The following is a 23,605-nucleotide window of genomic DNA, read 5'->3' on the forward strand; positions in this document are numbered from 1 at the left end:
AATTAAAACTTTAAGAATCCCTGAGAATTCTGATTTAATCTAGGAAACCACTCCCAGCACACAGAGTGTGAGAAAGAATTGCTCCACTTCTTACAGATATGCCAGCATTGCTTCACCGTGGGAAACAGTTTCAGGCATTTTGGTTTTTAATGGCACTCTGGGCATACATGCATGGAACATGCTCTTTATTTCCCCTCCTCTGTACAGTGCAAATTGACAGTTATATCATAGAAATAAAAAAAATAATGTATCAGCATTCACTCATTATATCTCTTCCAGTTCATCCACGTCATAGTTTTTACTTTGCAAAGTGAGGAACAATGCCAGTGTCATCCTGAGGCAGATGGCTGCCTTCTTCCTTCATTTTCAGGCTCTCTTCTGCAAGCTGGGTTAGATACTTCTGCAATCACATCAAAAACAAAGCATCGTTACCAAAATTGAAAACATTCAACATGGGATGCTTTATGTCTTTTCAGAGCTCTCATGCTCTTCTATCATCCCAAAAGGCAAGAAAGCACATAGAAGCCCCATTTTCGTGAAAATTCAAGCCAGGAAATACAGATGGGTCAGGCAAACTACCTGAGTACATGGAGAGCCTCAGAAGTTCAGTGATTTACTCTGTGCCACAAGGGGACCTGGTGACAGAACCAGGAGGCCCATGACTCCCCATCAGTCTGTGTAACTAGACCTCATCTCTTCTCCTTGCAAACTCTCTACTCCCACATGCTATAGGGCAGCAACTAACTCCACTGAGCCAACTGAACTATGCTAGTGTTAAGACTGGTATGTCAGAAAATAGATGAAGTTTCTGAGTCACAATTTAAAACATATATACTACTTTTTCAGCACATCCAGTTCAGAGATATACCTTTTGTACAAGAACATTTGTTTTAAGGGAATAATCAAACTCAGTAACAATTAACACAATTTAGCAGTCTGGCTAGACTATTTACATTTATTGTGTTTCTCTAAGATAAAGCCTTTCAGTGCTTTAAGTACTCAGTGTGATTTAAAAATACAGACGTGGCCAGTGAGGCTTTCAGCCTTTTGGCAGTGCTCTTAGTTGGCAGAGCTGCACGCAAAATAGACGATGGACTGCTGTGGGTCTGAAAATGGTGCTGAAAGTATTTATTTAAGGTCAACAGACCTAGAAATGGATGAAAAGAAGCTTCTTCAGCAGCAGCTAGTGTAGAGACACATGGAAAATTCCCCCATAATAATATAGAGATGTTCTTATTAATGACTTGTACCACTTGCAAGACTTATACCACTTGCAAGTTTTATTAGGATCATAAAACTCTCTTTTCTAGCTGATTATTCATTGCAATTTGTTTTGAAAAGACCATCTCACATCACTGCAAAATTTTATCTACTTGCAGGATTCCCCCAGAGTATGGTTTACTCTTTGGCATCCATGAGGAAGAGGTGAAATGAGAAATGGATGTAAAAAGACTAAGGGCTGTGTTAGGACTGCCAGGTTGTCTCACGTAAATACAGGTTTGGGATGTAAAAGGCATCTCTGAAAGGGACTCAGTAATAGTAATGAATGGGCATACCTGTGGCAAAATGACGACTGCACCCTTGTTACTCTGAATATAGAGCTTGGGCTGTGGGAATTACACAACTCTCAGTCTTGGTCCCTGGGTACAAAAATCCATGTGGCAGAAAGCCAGAGTAAATTTTACAGTAGTATACAGAGATATAGGGTCCATAAAGGCTGGGAGAAATGATCTGTACACCATGAACTGTAATAAATCACTAACACTTGTCATTGGCTCAGATAACCCATGCATTTTTGTTTTTTAATGATTACCCACCAAATTAAGACTGAGGTTTATCCACCACCTTTAGCTGACATTATCAGCTATCATGAGTACCACAAACACCAGTTTTTTAAGTGCACAGACCAGACATTCAGATTAATTTATAGCAAAATGACAGTCAAGGAAAATATATTTTTTCATTTAAATACAAGTTTTGATGAATATTGCATAAAGCCAGTGGAAAACAGGGTAAAATGCTGCACTCAGTTGCCAAGGTAGCTTACACCAGATGAATCTGACAGCTTTTTGTGGTAGTGGTGGGAGGGATGGCCAAATGATGGATTTTTTGGACATGGAAAATGCAGTGGATCTGTAAATATAAATACCACCTGGGAAAATCATTTATTAAGCTGAAGAGAATGGAAAATTAAAAAAATTCTGCAAGGCTGTCAAAGAAACAGTTGAATTTTTTTCAGTGATTGCTGTTCTTCAAGGGGCACCATACTCAGATAAAGTTGACTATTTTACTTCACAACAAAATCATCATCATCTAAGCAAGGCTTTTGGAAGAAAATGGGTAAACAAATTGTTTCATTTTGCATTCAAATCCAAACATTGAACGTGTATTTCAGATATGGCTCCAAGGAGATCACACGAAAGATGACAAGTGGCAAATCAACTATAAAAGACTCATAGCCATGACAGCATTTGGGACAATGTCGTTGTCATTGGACAATGGTATTTGTCATGTAGGCCAGACAACAGAAAGACAGTCTGCGGTGGCAGCAGTCCCATAGCTTCACATACAGTAAATGTTAGAGTCCATAGTTCTTATGTTGGTGGATACACTCATTAAATTGCATCATCATAGGAGAAGACTGACGTTTGTTGCGGAGTGCATAAATAAGCATTATTGCAAGGTTCTAGTAATACAGAAAAATTAGTAGAATTTGCTGAGTTTCCACTTGAGTGGGCAAAAGTTGGGTGAGACATTTGCTTCATCCATTTAGTAAGATAAGAGGTACAGCTCTACAGAACAGTCTGTTTTCATTACCATATTTGACAGATCTAATTTTAACAGCTTTTGTGGTCTTTTTTCTTTTATCTCAAGTCAGTGTTAGATATCTACCACAGTGCTCATGGGAAATGTCTTAACGGGGAGAAAAAGAGAGTTTTTTCACACTGACTCAGTTTTAGTTGGACCTTTTTTTTCTATGACTTTAACAAAATAACTTAGAAAATGAAAAAAATCCCTCTTCTTCCCATGGGACCAGTTGCCAGGCGCAGGGGCTGGAGTTGCATCTTTGCTTTAGCATGAGTTTCTCTGGGACAGACTCGCGTGGGATACACAGCCTGTACTGAGTGAATCTCTGGATTTTTTTGTATGAAGCAAAAAATGGCATGCAAACTGGGCACTTGTTTTTCGAGCTTACACGTGGAGGATCCATTATTAGCAAGCATTGCAGATCTGCAGGCACAGTCTTTGAAAGCCAGAGGCCTTTGTATGATTACAGCTATGTAACTTCAGGAAAGTTGAGAAGAAAATTCTGCCAGAGAAATTACTTGAGTGTTACTAGGAAAGCCAATGCCTACTGGCCAGCTAGGGCAAGATAGCTATTACTTGAAGAGAAGCAGAGCTCTGGCATTTACTGTGGGCAGAGGAACAGAGAAAGAAGGAGCAGCTTTGCTTTGCTCTTTCATGACTTTTGCTAAGTGTGTGCAAGTGCCAACAAAAGTGTCTTCTGTAGTGTACACACCCTGCACAGGCAGGGACTCAAGGAGATGAGAGGCAAGGTGACCTCCTCAGAGGAATCCTCAGCACAGGGCCGTTAATGCTCATGCTGTCATGACTGATACTATCAACTGCGCATCTCAAAAGTGATAAAGGTAGGGTCTTTTGATTGAACTGCAAGCACCCGTGGTCTCTGTGTGCCATTACCAAGTGCTGATATGCTTATGGTAGATTTTTATGGAAACCACACAAGTAATTACATGCTTCTGCATAACCTTACAGAAATTATTCAATAGTGGTGTTCTGCGTGGCTGAAACGCTGTGCTGTTCTGTAGCACAGGGAGGTGATTTCAGTGGGTCACAGGAAATGCCTCGGAGAGCCTGTGCGTCACAAAGTACTGCGTGCTGAAACACGCTGCAGAAATGCACGCTAATGCAAAAATAAGTCTGGCAACGTTATTAAACAAGTGGCATGTTTAATGCTCCTGAAATTAAGAAATAAGAAAGCCTGCTGCTGGGCTCATTCCCAGTGACAGAAACGTCTGGGACCCTCAAGAGCAGAGAATTAAAGATCTGAGTTGCATGCTGTGCTAGTGACAAGGACCAAAGGTAGATGAGAAGAACAAATTATCACCTGGCCCCATTGCATTTATGACCCAGAAGCTGATTTCAAGGATCTGGGAGTGAGGAATTAGTGTGCTAACATTTGGAACTACTGAAAAGTTTTGCTTATCTAAATTTCACTTCATCTGAATTTTGTTCACAGAATAAAAACTAGTTTTTCGTAGCATCATCAGTCTTATGCACAATCCACCCCATGAGCTAGTTGTTAGCTAGCTTCAAGTGTGTTTTTACCTGAAGATTTTTGTAGTGAACAGTGCTTCTGCAGTGACTTGTCTTTGCTGTCTCTTCATTTGTGTAGAAGAGTCCACAGAGCTTGCAGTAAAACCCAGTTCTAGGCACCACAAATTCCACACCTATTGAGAAATTCTGAATTACATTCAAATGTCAATTGAAACCCTTCCCCTCCACAATAAACCTGTTTTCAAAGAAAAAAGTTGCTGCTTAGTTAAATGACATAGATATGAAGACTGAATCCTGGATTCATTTCTGATTTCCCTGATTTTGCAATACTGAGCTGCAGTTTAAAATCCTGTGCATTGCAAATACACCTTCCACTTCTCTCTTAGATACTCTACATATTTAAAAATGTACCTTCTCATGCATAATATTGACTGGAAACTTCACTGTATAACCTCAAGGGCTAGAATAGCAATAGTAATTATTAGCAGTAAATTGATGCTTAAGTTACACAGATTGCTCTTTAGGATGTACTTCTTCCAGGTGTTTTACTCATGATCAGTGTTTAACACAGCAAAACCAATACTCTTCCTTATATCGAAAGTATAATCAATACTTTTATGACAAAGACTTTTAAATTACTAAGTATTTTTATATGTATTTCATATATAGTACAAGGCTCATCAGCAACATTAACAGCTCTCTTTTGCCATTCATCTGGAATGAAATTAGCAATGAGCTTTAATCAAAAGCCCGTTTCTTTCAACACCTACCCCTCTGTCATATACCCTGTTCTTTCACTCTCCTCAGATCTGTTCCGAAAAATAAATATAGCAAGTAGCCTTAAAGTGACATCTTGTTGTAAGCTCTAGGTATTGCAGTGGGCAGCATTGCAGGCCGAGTGGCCTGGGCAGCTGAACGTACCCAGGGGAATGCTGAGTTCGGTGAAGACGTCCTCTTGTTCCCAGCCTGGTGGAGAGTGCCTTCTTTTAGACTCTACCTCCGGGTATTCCAGAGATCTCATTTCCAAGTACCTAGAATTTGCTTAACAAATGAATAAATGTATTGAATGAAAACAGTTTATTAGTTTAAAGAGACGTTTGTAAAGTTCTTGGGAACGCTTTCTGGGTGGAACTATAAGCGAAGTAAGATCTGGAAAAAAATGCTTTTCCATTCAAATCAGAGGCCTACTCAGTGCAACTCCAAAAGCTGTATTACACTGTCCAGTCACCCCTATTTCTCCCAGTAGACCATTTTTCTATTTCTAATTTCATATTCATTATGTTTTTTCTTTACATATTTTAATCTCTAAATAGATCTATAACATTATACGTGCCTCTGGCACAAGCATGGTCCGACTGCAGCTCCGTAACCACGTATGGTACTGCATGACCAGTGATGGAGATGGGCTAACACAGGGGCTGTTGAGAAAGGAGAGGCCAGCAGGACCTGCTGAGAGCAAACCCCCAAAGTGCCTAAGGAGCTGTGTGGGCAGAGCAAACCTTCCTCTTGTAGGACTTCTGCAGCATCATTGTCATCTTCTCCCTGGAGCCACTCTTCTCCTCAGCTCTCCAAAGGATAGTTTCTGCTTTATGGCTCTTGGCCACTTGAAGATTTTGGTTCCTGGCCAGTAGGGATGGGACAGTTGGTCCCTGCTGACTGACATTAATGGACACAGGCAGGAGATTCAAGGTGTGGAAAACAGTGGATTGATTTGCTGAGGCAGATAAAGCCAGTCAAAGGAACAGATGCTCTCCCTTCCCAACATGTGAATTGCTTTTATTTAAAGAAAGAGAAATTTGTTATCACAGAGTGGCAGAACTGCAGATAAACTGGTTTGATTCCTATTCTTCAGTTCTTACATCAAAGAACTAGTTCTCTTACCCTGACAAAATTTCTATTGCATTGCAAATTTCACCTAGATAAGGGATATATTTTCTCAAAAAACAAACATATTTTTGCCCAAACCAAACCCTTCCTGCCTTTCAAGTCTGTACTTCAAAGATCTGCAATTTCTGGCTATGAGAATGAATTTTTCTTCATTGTTTTAAATATGTCTTTTACATGATCTAAAAGAAAATAGTACAAAATTCTGACTGGTCGGCTTTCAAGTTAACTTTATGCCCATCCCAGGTTTCCAAATCTGCAGTAGAGATCCTGGAAAACCCGCAAGCTTCAGTTAGCTCTTCTTAAGACACCCAGGGCCTTTGTAGCAACTTAAGTCCCACTTAGGCTGATTTCTGGGCTTCTGAGCTGGCAGCTGCATTTGCAGAGAGCCTAGAGCCTTGCACTGCAGATCCCAGATATCAAGTCCATGGCAGAAACCTGGGAAGCACAAGCTCCCCTGGAGCTTCCAGGCTCCCTGCTGACAAGTTGGAAGCTGAGATGCGGAAAACACCAAAGTAACTATGCTCTTGGGATACCCAACTCTTTCGTCAGCTGTCTGCCTGTGAAGTGGGCAGCCCAGGGGAGCCAGCCTTGCCATCTCCAGTCCCAGGGAGTTTGCATGGCAATGTTATCTCCAAATATGCAAAGCCTGTCAAGCTGTCTTCAGGCCAAACAGGTAAGTATTGAAAACTGAGCGAGTTTCAAATCTGTCCCGGAGGAAGAAGTTAGTTGAAAATCAGATATTCTCATTAAATGTTCCAGCAGTTTCTGATGGAAAATTGCACCCTCAAAAATCTTCCAGCAACTTCTGTTCACAACCCCTTCTCCAACACATGGGCTCTGGTAGCAACAAAAAAGAGCATTCCTGGCTGACATGGTCTATGTTGTTTTCCACTTCACCTCATTATACCCAGCCCATTCGCTCAAGTTTCATTTGAAAGTGTGACAAGGAACTGAACTCACTTTCAGACATTCAAGATCCCTTTTTTCCTGACAGACAAAATATTAATAGGCAGCTATGATTACATTTATTGGCATTATCTCACAGCATGTCCTATCAGTTATATAAAGGCAGCATGCGGTAGGTAACAGGAGATGATAAGGCAAGTCCTGAGAAAAGGCACATATTTGCATGACCAGGGACTGAGAAATAACAATCTACAGATGACTTCCATGTTACTAACACTTCAGTACAGTGTGTAAGAATACCCACCTTGTCCAGGAGCCAGCCAGACATTACAGATACTTTTCTGTTGACCTTCAGAGACTGTCACTCATTTCATTGACAATTCAAAATAAATTTAGCAGGGCACTGAAAGTGTTCAGCTAAACTCATGTGAACCTTGACATGACAATTATAGCAGCTTATGCCTTTCAGAAAGCTTGCAAGCTGCTTATCATATTTCCTTTACACTATTCAGCTAAAAGCCTTTAATGGTTTAGCTTGGCGAAAGGCACTGGGGTTCTTTTAGTGAGCCGCTAAGGACAAGTCTTGATACTGTTAGCAACATTTATTCTTGTTAGCAATAAATTTCAGTCTACTGTCAAAGAAACCATGCAAGGCTCTCTGTGGGCTAAAAAGAAAAAAAACAGCAGTTACCCTTGGCCTCTGGACACTCTTGGCTTCCGTGTCTTGTTTCTTCACTAGTGTTTTTAACAAGCATTTCCATAACTTCTCTGCTCTCAGCTCCTTGTGATCCCATCTGTTTGTAATCATCTATAAATGTATCAGGGAGCTGGAGAGTCTCTTCTTTCAGATGAACAGAAGGTATGTGGTGATCTTCGGGCTCTAAACGAGTGTCAGAGCTCTTATCAATTCTTCCTTCCTTCTGCTGGGGATCAGACTCCTTAGCAGATTGGTCTTCTTGCAATTCCTCTGGCTTCTGCTCAGGGTCCAGATTTAGGCTTGATGCTTCAGTTACAGCATCATCATTATCATCATCCTCATCATCATCCTGACAGTTGCTAGAAGGTACACTGCCCTTTGCTGATCTGAAGTTTGTTTCTAGAGCTTTATGGGCAAATTTGTCTTCACTCCTGGTTAAGTGGCTGTGATCGTTTTTCAGTTCTAACATGGTTGACATACAGGGACACGTTTCTGAAGCAGTTTTATTTTTTTGATCAACTGGTACTATTTCTTCAAGCTCAGTTATATCAGGCTCCATAATTAAATCATCTTCTCCAACTTCATCTACTGTCACTAATTCCTCCATATTAGCAGGATACCAGGTCTCACCTTCTATCTCACTTCCACTCTCCCAGTCTCGGTCCTGTCACAAAGATGTAAAACATTTAAGAGATCAGTGATTATAGATGATCACTGTTAAAAAGTGGGCTTTGAACAGCAGTAACCAGGAAGAACTTTGATCTGGTCATGCCTAACCCCTCCTGTATTTTAGTTTCAAAGAATGATATGCCTTGGTGTTGTGATTTTAAACCTTATGCATAAGGACAAGCAATCTCTTTTTAATTATCACAAAAACTTCACTGTGTGGAGATTCTGTAACTGCCTTGGGGACTACAGTCTCTCCAGTCTCCTGCTTCTTACTTTTCTGTAAGCAGTAGAACAAGGCATAACCTGTTATATTTTATTATGCAACTGACACTACTATGTGATCCCCAAGGAAATGAACCTCTCCCCTTCCTCTACCTCCATCCCAGGGTGGAGAGAAATAGGCAGCACAATGAGAATATACTGAACCCCAGTCTAGACACTGTGGCTTTCACTTTGCTGGACTAGGTCCTTTAAATTTGTACAGTGACTGAGAAAACGTGGCTACCTTCTGCAGTCATTTCCTTCCACTAGCAACAGCCCTCTGCCAGGGACTGTGTTGGCAGAGATTGGCCTAGACCTTAAGAAAAATCAGTTTTACAGTTATACTCCAAGGTACATAATCTGAAATACCTCATACATGCAGTTATAGACTTACAGGACTCAGACACTAATATTGTACTTCAGAAGTATTAGAATTATAAGGTATATGTTACTTCTAAGACACACTTGCAGTTTAGATTTCAACTCCCAGAGCCATTGTGTACACATAATCTATTAATAATCTGTATTCTCCTCTTTGGCTATTCCCACACTTCCCCTCCTAGAATCCTAAACCAGCTCGAAAACTCTGGGAGTTGACACTGTTCTTGCCAGGAGATCAGTTTTCCACAGCAACAGATATCAGTAGTTTCCATATCTGACCATCAACCCATGACCCTACAGATATGAAGCTGGAGGAATTCCAAGGACATTGCTGTCCCCAACTGCGATGCTGCAGTAGTGGTGCTGTAAAGACATTATTAATTAAACCCAGAAACAATCAGAAGAGGCTACTATGTATAGCCCATCTAAGGCCAATGTTCTGAAAAGTTTTCATCATTAGTCCCCTCCTTCTCCAAGAGCTGACCACATCTCCTATTTTTGGGCACAGTTCACAGAGCTACACAGTTCACTTGAGCATACGTTACTTACAGTTGCCACTGCCAAAGGCTATGCATGTGAAGGCCTATGCATAGGCAAAGAGCAACTAAAAAAAGAGTTCTGGAGACTTCAGGAAAAGCTATCCCTTAAACCATAGGTGAAGATAAGGCAAGTTAATTTAGACAACTCCCTTCTACAATCCCTTCACATGCCTTTCCATAGGAGTTTAATATTTCAGTTGAGAGAATGTGCTACCAAACCTGGGTTTTCACTCATTTTGTTGTGGAAGCTGCACCAACAATGTGTCACCAACCTTCTCTTTTCTTGTGTTTTCCAGAATCTCTCCAGATTCTTTTCCTTGTTTATTAGCTGAAGGTGAGCTCTTCTCTGGAACTTGCTCCTCTTTTCCAAGCTAAAATAAATACAACATATACATGTATAGCAACACACAGTGGTGCTCTAGGATGTTTCTATTCTGGGTTTAGGGAAGCAAAGTCATTCACAAGGTCACATTCTTTAGTTCAAAAGTTTATGCAAGTCAACTAGGCTGTAGGAAAAGACTCAACAATTGTATTCCATTAACAAAGCTGTACAAATAAGAATTAAGAAAAAGAAATCTGAACAAAATTAGAGAGATGTAATTTGTATTATAGAATTGGCTAGAAGACAGGTGGAGAAGAACGTGAATTTGTTAAAATCTCCAGCCTCCACTCCTCTGTTCTCTACCCGCATCTGTTATATTGGCTCAGACATGGTAAGGAGACCAGCAGTGTTAAAACTCTGCGAAAGACCTCCACTGTTTAGTTTATTGATGTAGGATCAGTTGAGAATGCAACTGCTTGCACAGGTCGTACTTTGGAAAAACAAAACCACACTACTACCTGGCACTTGGTAAAAGTGGGGCAAAGCAGAAGTGTGAGTTCAAGACATTCAAACCTATTTCTTCCTTATAAAATAAATTATTAGCAGTAGTCCCTGTAGAGGTATGCCTTTAACAAAGCCACTTTAAAATAACTTGAAAACATGCAGAGGAGTGTGCAGCACTGGTGATTTAGGATGCTGTCTGACATTTCTCGCTGACATCTCCTCCCAAGGAACCATCTATCACAGTGAAATACCAGCCAAAAGAGAAAGATGACAAAAGGTGGTACAGACACACATATCTATGGCATGAGCTAGTGCTGCTGCCCGTTACAGAGACTAGCTGAGTTACAAGATCTAGAGATTTCCACCAACCTTGCCCCCCCGCATGAGAAGAACGAACACAAGGTGAACTATAAACAACTGAAGATGGCCCTGGAAGCACAAAGTCACAAGCTAGAGATGGACCCCTGCTCAGCAAAGCAGCTCTGCAGCCTCCTGTGCCAGCATCCCCAGGGGTGGATAGCGGCCGTGTAACGCCAGGGGAGGCTGGGGCAGGCACGGTGGCCAAGAGCCAGTAACAAGATCCCCATAGGGTGGGGATATGAGCATGAGCTGTACTGGCACTGAGTGAATGGGGTATCTTGATCTGTTCCCTCTCCACTTTTTCCCAGTGGAGAATGAAACCCACAAATGCTGCCATTTTACCGACTGGGAGTATTTCTCCAGAGATCCCATAATTTTACAGGTGAGCTGATTCAGTGGTTCTGCCATGGGAAGTGATTCCTGCTAGCACATTGAAGGGAGTGGTGTGAATTATCCCTGCCACAGCACAGGGTAGGGACATATGATTAATAGAAACCAATTGCTCTGCTGAGTTGATCAAAAAGAAAATGTTCTTCATTAAAAGTTCATTCCCCATTTTAGCAGTATAACAACCAGTTCGCTGTACTGTCCTACAAATATTGCACATCCCTGTAAAATACCACTTAATTCCCAGACAACTCAATCTACATCACAGGCAGTGGAAGGAGGTGATGGACACAGAGAGAGCAGCTATGGGGTATTCTGCATAGACTTAGAAGAGGGAGCAGTAGGGCAACTGCCTCTGCACACACAACCTGCATGAAAACAGCAGATTGTCACTTGGGTTTGTTTTCAGTTGTCTGTCCCCTTCCCCTCAGTGGTTACCCAGAGGTTCTGTGCTTGACACAGAAAGACAATGTCCATGTGCCCAACACTGCAATAGTGTAATAGATCTGCATGATCTGGGCAAAGACGTGGGCAAGATGACCTCCCAAGATCTCTTCTAGGACTATAATCCTTGATTTTCTCATGGAAAACGTTGCCTGTCACCAGCACCACACCCACAACAACTGATCTAAAGTATTTCCGAAAATACGTTACTTGAGCATTTACCTTCTTCTTACATACAGTTTGAAATCTCTATTTACCTCATTCTCAGGAGGTTTGGTTTCCTTCACATCACTGCCTTCAGCAGCAGCATCCTCCTCTTGGTCTTTTTCAGCTTTCTTCATCTTACTCTTATCACTTTGTTTTTGCCTGGAGCCCTCGGATGCTTTGCTGTGCTTCTGTTCAGCTGCCTCCTCCCTGGCAGTGTCCTCGCTGTAAGAATGTCTGCGTTCTCTTAACTTTGCCTCTTCCTTTCTCTTAGATCTCCCAGGTAAATCCTGCAGCTGCCTCTGAAACTTGTCAGATTTTGACTTAGAGGTTTTTCGGTAGTAGTCATCTTCCCTGTTCTTGTAGCCAGATAAAGGGTGAAGGGAGCCAGGGGAACCACTCCTTAAATATTTTTCTCTGTGTCCTCTGCCTCCTTCAATCCGTTCATCCAAATCAAGCTTGTCCAGCTGTCGGGAATAATGTTTCCTCTCGTGTACCCATGTGTCAGTCCTGTCCCTCTTCTCATCCCCATTCTCTCGCCATTCTCTGCTGTCTCTTTCCTCTTCCCGTCGAGAATACGGGGACTGATCCCACAGCTCTCTCCCATTTCCCCAGTCGGTCCTGCCAGTCCCCATTGGGCTGTGGGGTGAACTGCAGGAAGTAAAGCTGGGAGTGTGGGATCGAGGTGACAGGGAGCGGCTTATGGGGCTGCGAGAGCGGGGCCTCTCCGTGCCATACCTGCTGCAGAGGGAAAAGGGAGCTGTAACTGGCTGACCCACTGTGGTCTACCAAGTTCTTGTACCCTGGAGACACACAGGGACTGCCCTGGTGCCTGCAAGCCTGAGACCCCAGCCTTTCACAGATATGCACTGCACAGCTGCAAATACAGTGAACAGGAGAAAAGGCAGGGTCATATCCACAGAGCTTAACTAAATCCCCACAGATCTGTCAAGAATATATTCATTCATTCTTGAAAGCATCTCATAGGGGTTTAGCATTAAAAGCTTATAATATGTTAATACCTTTACAATGACCCTAATGTCTGTATCCTTAATACTCACTCATCTAGGGCATCTCTGAGACAAAAGTGACAAAAGTCATCTGTTTAAAAGAGGTGTTTTAGGACTGTGGTTCCTCTCCATTTTTGCTGAAGGTTCAGAAGTCAGGCAGATCAGAACTATACCCAAATACATTTTAATTTGAACCAACTCCCTCCTGCTAGGTCTCACAGCACCCCCAGCCTTTACGGTTTTCACTCGAGGGGGAGGAGAGGGGAACAGCTTCATTTGTATGTTCTTCACGTCAGTCATATTTTCTGAGTTGTCATCATCATCAGTAGGAAAGAGTTAATTTATTTTCATAACATACACAGTTTCAATCTGATCTCATGATATAGGCCCTGTACCTACTATTGTACTCACTTACATTTTTACAATTATTTGAAGTGAAATCCAAAACAAGAAAGCAAATGACTTAAGAAGGGGAAGCACACAGATAATGCTTTTTCTACCTGCAGGTTTACAGACTTACCCGGGTCCCAAAATTCCAAACTAGGGAGAAACTTTACCTGTCCACTTCACGCAGCAGGTCCCTCTCCCTCTGCGAGTGGATGTCCTGGATGATAGCAGCCACATTCTTACCTGGTTTCTAAATAAGAGAAAGACACTGTTTAGCATGCTGCAGTACTCTCCAAGCTAATATAGGTGATTTGTCCTTCAAGAAACAGCATCCATGCATCATTCAATTATACTACTACTGAGAAATACTCGGTTTCAGTGTTGTGGTCACAGTCTTTTCTGCAGCTGGTTTCTCAATAATATGATCAAAGCAGTAAAATGATACAAATGGAAAACTTGTTCCAGTACATCGTAGCACTGTCTCCTCATACTTGGCTGTTGTAACAGGCTTTCAAAACTAGCTTGTCCTTCCCTGTTACACATTCACTACAGGTTTTTTTCTAGGAATGGCATGTAAGAGGAAACAAACCTGACAATTTTTCTAATATCCAAATTAAATATGTATAACAGCCTATCTCTGATTCTCTAGGAGTGAACTGCCTTCTCTTCCTCTCAGTTTAGCTCATTCTGGAGTATAGCTTTAAAAGACTATATTCAGACACAAGAGCTTCAGAAAAGCTAAGTGCAAGAAGATGCATAGTGGAAGTGTTTACTTGAGATTCAAGATCATTTACAAAAGATGCACTACTCGAGGCCGGAGTGCATGCAACTTGTCAAACACTTGGAACATGCACAGCTGAGCAACATAATCATGCAGGAACTCAGAGCAGTCTGAGCAGTAAATAGCTCATGTATATTCCCCCTTCCCTGTGGCACTTTTGTTTGTTTTTAACAAAGAGAAAGAGCTTTTGCTCCTGCAGAGAAAAATAATTCCATGACCTGAAAAACTGCCATTGGAAAGGCTGAAAATCTTCCTGAAATCTAGGCAAACTACCACACTCTCCTAGGTAATTCCTGTTCCACCTTTATGTTAAGATGCACAGTCTCCGGCACCTTACATCTGAATCCCTCACTGTGCCACACTAAGAAAGACTGCCCTGGTTTACAAACTTTTGGCAACTCTTTTAAGTCTCCTTGAACTATTATACACCTACAGGAAAAAGACTTTTCCAAAGGTCAAAACAGACCATCCAAGTTACTTGTTTTTCCTCAGGGCTCATAAAAGGCCCCTTAAGCTCTTAACTTGGAACATTACAGAGTTATTTTATAAAATAACTTTGTGCTGTGTTAGAGAATACAATATGAAGCTTTTCAGCTCTGCATTACCAGTTCCAGTCCAAGTCTCCATGAAAAAAAGATACTCTCTTAGCATTACACAAGGCAGTACATAAGCTTCCATAAATATGCTCACAAGAGCACTGATTTTTGGACATCACTCAGGTATCCATATCAGAAGTGTCACACACTCTACAGAAAGTCCAAAGACTATTGCCCTGTTGTGTCTCTACGTGAAGAAAAAAAAAAATCTTGCTTTTTAATTTAGGTCATTCACAAGAAAGAAAGAAAAAGAAGTCAGTGTGATGTTTAGCTCTGCCATCACTGCTTGGTATAGAGATTGTACTATGGCTCAAGCATGCAAGCAGTGAAAAGCATTCCTTCAGGCTTAATGCCTGACTAAAAGGATAGGACTGTCTTGTTTTTGCTGACATGTTGTATCTTACACATGGCTGTGTAAGATTTTAGGTTTTAGACCTTTGTTAGACCAAGCAATGTGGGGAGCCTGCTCAGAACGAAGCTCAGAAGGGATTTTTGAAATAATGGTACAAGAGGACCAGAGAAAATGGGATCTCTTCCAAAAGTTAAAATTTAGAACAAAAGCAAGCAGCTAAGTATAAAAGATCGTTAACATACATTCCTTAACTTACCTTTCTTAATTTCTTCTTCCATAATATTAGATCATTAATTGGAAATCAGTAATCAGCAAAGATTTTTAGATGTATTCTCCAGGACATGCCATGAAAACTTAGGAAATCTGATCAGGAATGACCATCTTACCTTCAGCTGCAATTCCTTGTATCTTTTAGACATCCTAATAAGTAACTTGTCATCATTTATCATAGCAGGTTTTTCTTTGTAGTACTGTACCATGGCTTGGGCTGCTTCACTGTAAGCCATTTCCAGAAAGGCCTAGCACAAATGGGGAGAGATTTGAAATCTGCTACATAATTAAAAATACAAAGTCTACAAGAGAAAACGCGGAACAATAATTTTCACTTGGATTCTTCTCATGCAAAATGTCTTAATAGTACAGAACAGGGTAGGTGTCCAGCCCTGGAACTGAAATAGTAACACTCAGTCCATTTCTCAGCCTCCTTTTAACTACAGATAATGGTTTCAACCTAGCCATTAAAGCTGATGTGCAACTTTAGAAGCCAGTTAGTTAAAAACGAAATGACTGGAATCTAATCTTTCTTGATATATGAAAACATCACCCTTCCCTCATTTCCTCATCGGTACTTCTACACTATGGTCAGCTGCTAACAGGATGCAGAACTGCAACGTTGCAGCACGCACTGCTCCCGAGGTTGTCAGCTGTGTCTTGCAGAATTGCAAGGGATCCAGATAGAAGCAGAACATCAGAGCATGAGCAGCCACAACAAAGCCAAAAAAAGAGTTTAAAAAACTTGAACGATGTTAACTAGCACTTTTATTTACACGAAAATTGCATTTGATGTGACTACAGTTTAACTGGACAAGGAATATACTCATAGCTGCATAATGACTACATTTTGAAACATTACAATGTCAAACACTGCCCACTGGCATGGATTCTGTACACTGTCTGCTCCAGGTATTTGAGAGAAGATTTTCTACTCTTCCCAGCCTACCACCATTGGTAGACTTAAACTATTTAAGGTAGACTTAAGCTACCCTGAAGAAAGAGCTCTACTACAATTCAGTGCAGATTAAAAGGGAGAGTGAGGTGTCAGTGTCCCCTCTAAGGGCACAGCCTTCCTTTAGCCAGTGTGCAGCAGAGCACTCACTGCAGCCATGGCCCAGGGGCCCTGCCACCAGCCTGGAACTGTAACCACACCATGGCGGGATCCACCTCTGCTCTAACAACAGTTCAGCAGTGTCAGAGAGCCAACCCAGGCTACAGTGCAAGTCATTCTTCAATGCCCAGTTCGGCTCTATGAGTATGGGTAAGAATGAAATAAAAACCTCTCAAACAAAACAAGAGAAGTCTGAAAGTAACCCTAACAAATGGCTGAGAGAAGGCGGCCAAGTTATTAATTTTTTTTCCTAAATTGTTATTTTTAAAAGTAGTTTTACAACACTTCTTCATTAAGATTTCTGGTTTTTTTTAACAAGAACTATGAGGCAGTGGTCATGTTTATGCCATCATTTCATTCCGCAAACACCAATTTTTGTTTTACTTTAAGAGCTGGCTTCATATATTTAAGTTTCTGTTACCAAAAAAAGAGATTTTCCCCAAAGACTTTGTCCTCATGTCAGTATGTCTTTATGCCAATAGATGTCAATACCAGTGACCTCAAATACACAGTACCTGATTAGTGGATTTCATGAGGATATAGTTGGTGACCTTCCCAAACGGGAGGCCCAGGTTAATGACATCATTCTCTGTGCAGCTTCCCTCGGGGAGGTTGCAGATGTGAACCACTCGACCCAGTGTAGATTTCCTCTGGGGAAACTGGGGAAAAAAACCAACTCAAAACGATGTTTTTATCTTAGATATTCCATCCACTAGATAAGACCTTACATTTCTGAAAAAAAATGAAATGTTCTGTTCTGCATACCTGTTATTAAGGACAAATACTCTTCTTTAAAACCTTGTATTTTAACATCCTGGTTTAGAAATACAAATGGGAAGGAAAATGGTTTAACTGCAGTGCAGCTTGCAATGGAGTCTCCATCCCTGGACATTACAAAGTCAAGAGGGGATTTCTAGAAGAGACACTCTCCTTCAAACAGGATTAACAATATTGCTGCAAAAGCTAACTTGCCACCTGAACCTTATGGACGCTGGGGCTTCAGCTCCCTTGCATGTCACAGCAGCGGGCTGGGCTGGCACGGGCACAGGCCACTGCATCGTGCTCGGCACCAGCGAGAGTTTGGAGGCCCCTCAGTGTTTGGAGATGGAGGGTGTCCCTGCCATGGGGAGGTCTCAGCCCCTTCTGACGAGCTCCATGCAGGGCCGGTACCCATCTGGTATGCCAGCCCTCCCTATGGCTCCTCTGCCAAGTCACACAGCCTTCCCCAACCTGTCTGCATCTGTCAGTGCCACTCGAGACTCTGTACCTTCCCCACACATGAAGGCACCACGCACTATTGCTGAGTAGAAGGCCATTAGCAGATAGTTTGCAAGCAATGCACAAAAAACTAGTATTTTCAACTATTCCATAAATGCCCCTTTATGTGGTGCTGGTGGTGCCTGGAAATTAAAACATGCTCACTGCTGTACCTGCTGAATTTATGGATGTTAGAAATCAGTTTAGCTGACTACAGAGGTGTTCAGGATAGCAGGGGCTGAATTTAAGTCCTCCTTCTGCCCTGGTGGAACAGACTGGGCCGAAGGTCAAAGTGACCCCATTTAACTTGTGACAGGACACACGGCTGTACCTCAGGTTGGCAAACCTACTACTTTCCCCTCACATTGCAACAACACACAGTGGGAGAGATTTCTCCCCTGAGGGCACAGTGACCACTGGACATGCAGAGAGGCAAAGGTCCTGAATTGGGCTGGCACAGGCACAGGGCGCCGGTACGGTAATTGCTTCCGAAGGGTGGAAGTCTATTTTGGAGTGCTGGGGCAGTTCCCAAAGAGCTGCCTGTCTCCCTGACATGGAAAGCAGGCTCTACACTCCTTGTGCAAAGAGCCATCAGAGTATACTTGGAGGGGAACATAATTTACCCCAGCTAATGACACACAAAACATTGCTCACATAGGATTAAGTCTTGCCAGACTACTTCCCTGTTTATGACCTCTGCTGTTAGGATTTTAGTGAAGAAGTAACTCTACCTTCAGTTAAAATTGTGCCATTCAAGGGAAGATGCAAATCATGTAATCTTATGGGATCAAGTTCACCAGAGCCATCACAAATGTTTGGCTTGTCAGCAAGTTCACAAGTTACAGAGCTAATGTTATCTTATTTACACCTTCATCTCATTACCTTCCCTCCAGGCTTCACCACTTAACCATTTGTGTATTTTTGCTGCAGCAAGACCCTGTATTATACAGTGGTCTGCTATTTAGCCTGCATCTTACAGAGCCTGCCCAGGTACATCAGGTAAGTCAAAGAAGTGCAAAAGTCCAGAAGTAAGATATTTTCTCTAGCAGAAAAGTAAGAAAGACCTGATCCTGAAAAAGATGAAGCAACTCAACTCCACTTGAACAGAAAGGGAGGTGACGGCTGCATGCATCTGGCAAGGCAGCATGTAGCACACAACAGAAGAATGCAACTACAGCTAGCAGACGAAAAGAAAGCTCTCCTGACATCAAATGCAGTCCCAGTGTAGGAACACCCCAGGTCACCTGGCACCTTCTGTTTGTTTTGTTAGATCTCTTAAGAGATGGTATGTTAAGAGTCTATGGGGCTAGAAAGACTTAGCTGTTCCCCACGTAGGCTCCAGAGCCTGTGTTCGGACACGCGCTCAGCAGTACATTAAATCAAATGACTGTAAGATGTTACCACCTCCCCACAATTGGCAATGGTCTAAATTAAAATGCTATGCCATAAATCTGCCGTAATTCATGATTAGGAAGTGGTCACATACTCGTATCAGAAGTTGATGGGCTGTACCAAGCAATAATCTTGTCAACTGATTGAAGTTAAATTGGATTCATTCCTTAAACAGAGTTGTAAATCACAGCCAGAAAAGGAATATACACCTTCCATATCCGCAGTCAGGAAGTCAGAGGAGCTGTCGTATGTCAAGTGTTGAATGTAATTTTCAGTAAGACTCTAAGTTAACTTTCTTTGCAACCAATGTCTACCGGCATTTACCAATGCAGTTGCACAACTACTACAGAAATAATTTGATGCACAGCAGTGAAATGCACGTCATACCATTTGCCAATCCAATTTGGTTATTTTTTATTACAGCTTTTTTTTTCTGTTTTTTTTTGTTTCTTGCTTTTCAAATTCTGTATCCCTTTCTTGAGCTTTGCATGTATGTTTTCTGAAGATAGTAAGAAACTGACAGTCCCATCCCTCCAGTGCTAATGGCTCTCCATGCCCGACTGAAGACTTGTAGCACTGTCTTTGCCTTTTGAAGAGGGATAAAGTTATTTCCAGATGGATAGCACAGAGCAAGCTCTTCCAGAAATCTGAACACTTTGTTTATGATTACATGAAGGGTCAAGTATAATCTCCCACTGCTCAGTTAAATGGCAGCAGCTTAACTGAAAGTGAATACTACCGTGCAAAGGTGGGTTATGGAGTGAATGACAGCTGGCAAATTCAATCTTAACACCTCTAATATAGCTCCCTGTTCACCCGATGAGCTTCTGAAGAAAAAGAGGATTTACAGTGTCCAGGAAAATCAAAGTTATTGTTTCTTTTATCTCTCATAGTACTGCAGGTCATTCAGAAGGAGGACTTCTGCAGGCAGCTTAAATGATAAATAGTGACAGATTCTAAGGAGAAATGATACTGGTATTAGCAGTAATTTCATTTGTTGCGAGGATGACAGACATGATGAAAAGGAACATTCCTCTGCACCCGCTGCTACTCCACCTCTGACCTTGGCAGCAGCTGTCAGGAGCAGCTCTGCTCTTTGCTCCCCTGCACACACAGGGGAGCCTGCCTTCTGTGACAGGCAGAAGCTAAAACCACTTCAAATAACCTCTTGCACAGCAAAACCACACAGTAGAAAATTGGTTGCATTAAAAAAACCTGGGTGACGTTTCTGTAAGCAATGCCTGATGCGAACTGGAGTGGCACAGGGACACAACTCAGCTTGGCTTTCCAAAGTGTCTGAGACCACATCAGGATATATACTCAAAAGCTAACAAGGTGAAAACTTGAACCCTTGGATTACTGCCGCTATTCCATGAACGCCCTAACATGAGTCCTTGATGTCTCCAGCTTTAATCGTAGTTTTCCTATACATGTTGAGCTTCATTTTAACCCTAACAACTTTGTATTTCCATTATGAATACGATGTGCTTTTATTTGCCTTTTTTCCCTGTGGTTTTTTTTTTTTCTTTTCCTTTTAAAAAATCTTTCTGCTTTGTCAGTGTAAGAACCACTTTTAATGATATCCTTTTTTCTGGCATTTTTGATTATTGGGCTAGGAATTCAAGTGCTCGTTAGAGCAATGTAACTGGGGACCTGTGTTGAATGCAGGGGATGCTAACAAACCAAACCCATGGAAGGCTGTATACCAAAGCAAACTTGCCAAAAGGCTACCAGTGGCAGCAGATGATATAAATAGCAGACTAAAATAAAGTTAGTCCAGTATAATGAATGGATCTGGGACCTCCAGGTGAGTAACAGTTAGCGAAGCTGCAGCCACTATCTTTCCCACTATTGCTACCTGGGAGAAGGACCCCAGCATGGGAGAGGCAGAGCACAATTTCTACAAATAAATAACCGGAGAGATGGAAGGCTGCTTGCTAGGATCATTACTCAGAGAAAGAAAAAACTAATCCAAATCTTCATTCCAAACTGAAGCTGACCTTCCTGTGTTGAAAAAACTCATAAAATGGGGGGAAAAAGTCAATGGGACACACAAACCACCATTTACCCCCCTCCCCGAATCTCTCTAACAAGTTAACAACTTCTAGCACTGGGAAAAAAAAATACAATCAAGTTCTGATGTGGCCAAAATCAAAAGCATAAAAGAGCTTCAGGGAAGTTGCAATAACAGACTGAATATTCAGATTATTGTCTAAAAGGAAGCCTTCATGGTTTTAATTCCAGTAAGTAGAAGTGGCTTCTACAAGAATCTCGACATGGAGATCAATTTGCTTAGGTACTCACTCTTACCCCTGATGGAGGAGAAGAAAATGTAGGACCTGGCTGGCCAAAGGATCTTGCTGACGTAGTGATAAAAGATGCGCCGACATTTGGTGGATAATCTAAATAATGGATTACACACATTTAATGAAAATCTTGACTCATATTAATGGCACCAGTGTGCTCAGTAAGCAATGTCCCATTTACATAAGAATTAATTTTATAGTCTCTACACCAAATTATACAATGTTTCATTGTACTGTGAAAACAAGTCATTGTTTGAAAGAAAAATCAATTCATACTTTGCAAGGCACAGTATTGACTTTTAGCCTTTCTGTACACAGCCTCTAAAAAGTTTTCCTTTAAACTTGTATCACATTTCATTTAAAATGTCCACTTTTCCCCACAGACTGCCTTCCCTTTCAATTAAAAAAAAGGTCTTTTAACTATTGCACATACAACCATTCACCTTCGATACCAGATGGATTGAAAACTGCTGCATTGTTTGGTGATAAATGCAATGTTCCATCTGCTGAGCTTAACACACACCGGATACCAGTGCTGGAAAAGAAAGAAAAGAACTTTAGGAGCATGCATAATATACCATAAATATTAAAGCACAATTATTAGACAGTAAATTCCTGGTGTAAAGCCACTGAAGTAAGGGATGCTGTGTTAGAAATTCAGTTGGAAGAGTGTCTCTAAGATAATACTTACTTATCTGAAAAAGCCATACATTTTTGGAGGTGAAGACTTCCCTTAATGTGCTGATCCCAGTCCTACGTTGAAACAAAGAGATGATGAGCGTAGGAAAAATCCCAAGACAAATTTACAAGAGATTGCTTCTCCATTCAGATTACCTTATTCTAAAAACAATACTGAGATGCTGAAGATCAAATTGTGTGATGCTGGAGCCAAGCACACCTTCATCTAATGCATTTACTGATTTGTTATTTGTAGGTTAAATTATCAGTTACTTTACAAAAGGAGAGCTTCTCTGTATTAGTTTTGAAATCCGGTATATTTCTATTAATTCAGTTACTTCACTCTAGCTGAAGAGCTCATCTGAAGAGCACCCTCAGCTTCTGCACTGTCCATAAAGAAGGTGCTCAGGACACACGGCGGACAGGACAGTGCTTATTCGTTTCAATAGATGAGCAAAATTTGTCAAAGTAGATTTAGCTGTTTACACTTCTATGATCCAAATGAGGCAGTATATTAAACACCAACAAACAGATCAACCAAAACTCACTGTAATGATATTTCCCCTGCCCTTTTTAAATGTTTAGCGAAAAAAAAGAAATGCCTGGTGTGCCCTAGATGAGGGACAGCCAGCCCTGTAACTGCAGTAACCACAGCAAACCCTTTTGCAAGCAGCTGCTCAAAGAGTAAAAGGGAAACATGAAAAAGCAAATATATTCAAATATCCCAAGCCCCAGGGTGTGTAAGTATCAGGTACTATTTCATTTGCTGGCCATCTTCCTTCCTATACACATGCTGTTGTAACATTTTTGTCAGGCCACTATCAGTGTTTAAACACATACCTTCACAGTTAGGTGCCGGTCCTGCAATGCAATGGGAAAGACCACGAGGACAGAACAACCCCAGCCAGAGCCCACGAATGGCTGTGAGGCTCAGAGGGCCACATAAGTGGCCTTCTCCAAACCTGACCTATATAATGTGACCTAGCACACACGCTCTCTGGGCAACTGGGAAGCTGCTTCTCAAGGATGAGGTTGAATTTGGAGCTCCCTTGGCTGTATGAACAGAGAAGTGGGAGCGTGGTCTGCACTACACGTGCTGAGCAGCTTCTTGCTTCCAGGCCAAAGTCACTGGGGACCCTGAGTCCTAAATTTTCCTTAGAGATATTAGAAGGAGGAGGAGATCCCAACAGAGGAATTATTAAAATAATTTTTATCAAAATGCACTGTTTTCTTTAAGCCAGCTGCTTCCACAAGGCTGTTAGAGGGAAGCCTTTGGGATCAGAAACACAAAGAGAAAGGGAGAGGCAGATGAAACTGTAGATGTGCGGTTACAATACCAGCTTGAAAAGCAGGGGACTGGCTTCAAGCTCCTCCTCCCCTTGCTTTGGGCCCACAAGATGAGCTGCGACCCAGCCCAGACCTCACGTTTCTCACACCAGTGCTGTAAACTCACCATCTTTCACTGCGGGATGTGGAACAAAACCAGATCTTGAAGCCCCAGTAATTGCCACGAAACAGATGTACAACACCTTAAGTGAAACTGTGGGCCTTTGTTTCCACTTCTCTCATGGCACCTTGGCGGTGATGGACACTGATGGCAAG

At 41.7% G+C, this 23,605-nt stretch overlaps 1 protein-coding gene across 1 annotated transcript; it reads right to left on the reverse strand.

Annotated features, from left to right (window-relative positions):
- Positions 1 to 298: 298 nt before the first annotated feature.
- On the reverse strand, positions 299 to 22,078 carry RBM20 (RNA binding motif protein 20; the record flags this gene model as incomplete). Its single annotated transcript, XM_009709141.1, has 12 exons — positions 299 to 400; positions 4,351 to 4,472; positions 5,221 to 5,340; positions 7,784 to 8,453; positions 9,912 to 10,010; positions 11,914 to 12,598; positions 13,428 to 13,507; positions 15,373 to 15,504; positions 16,886 to 17,029; positions 21,330 to 21,421; positions 21,769 to 21,860; positions 22,017 to 22,078. Coding segments are annotated over 12 exons (2,400 nt in total), but the record flags the coding sequence as incomplete, so codon positions are not given.
- Positions 22,079 to 23,605: the final 1,527 nt, after the last annotated feature.

The sequence above is a fragment of the Cariama cristata genome, unplaced genomic scaffold, assembly GCF_000690535.1.
Source record: "Cariama cristata isolate BGI_N322 unplaced genomic scaffold, ASM69053v1 scaffold30251, whole genome shotgun sequence".
NCBI lineage: Eukaryota > Metazoa > Chordata > Aves > Cariamiformes > Cariamidae > Cariama > Cariama cristata.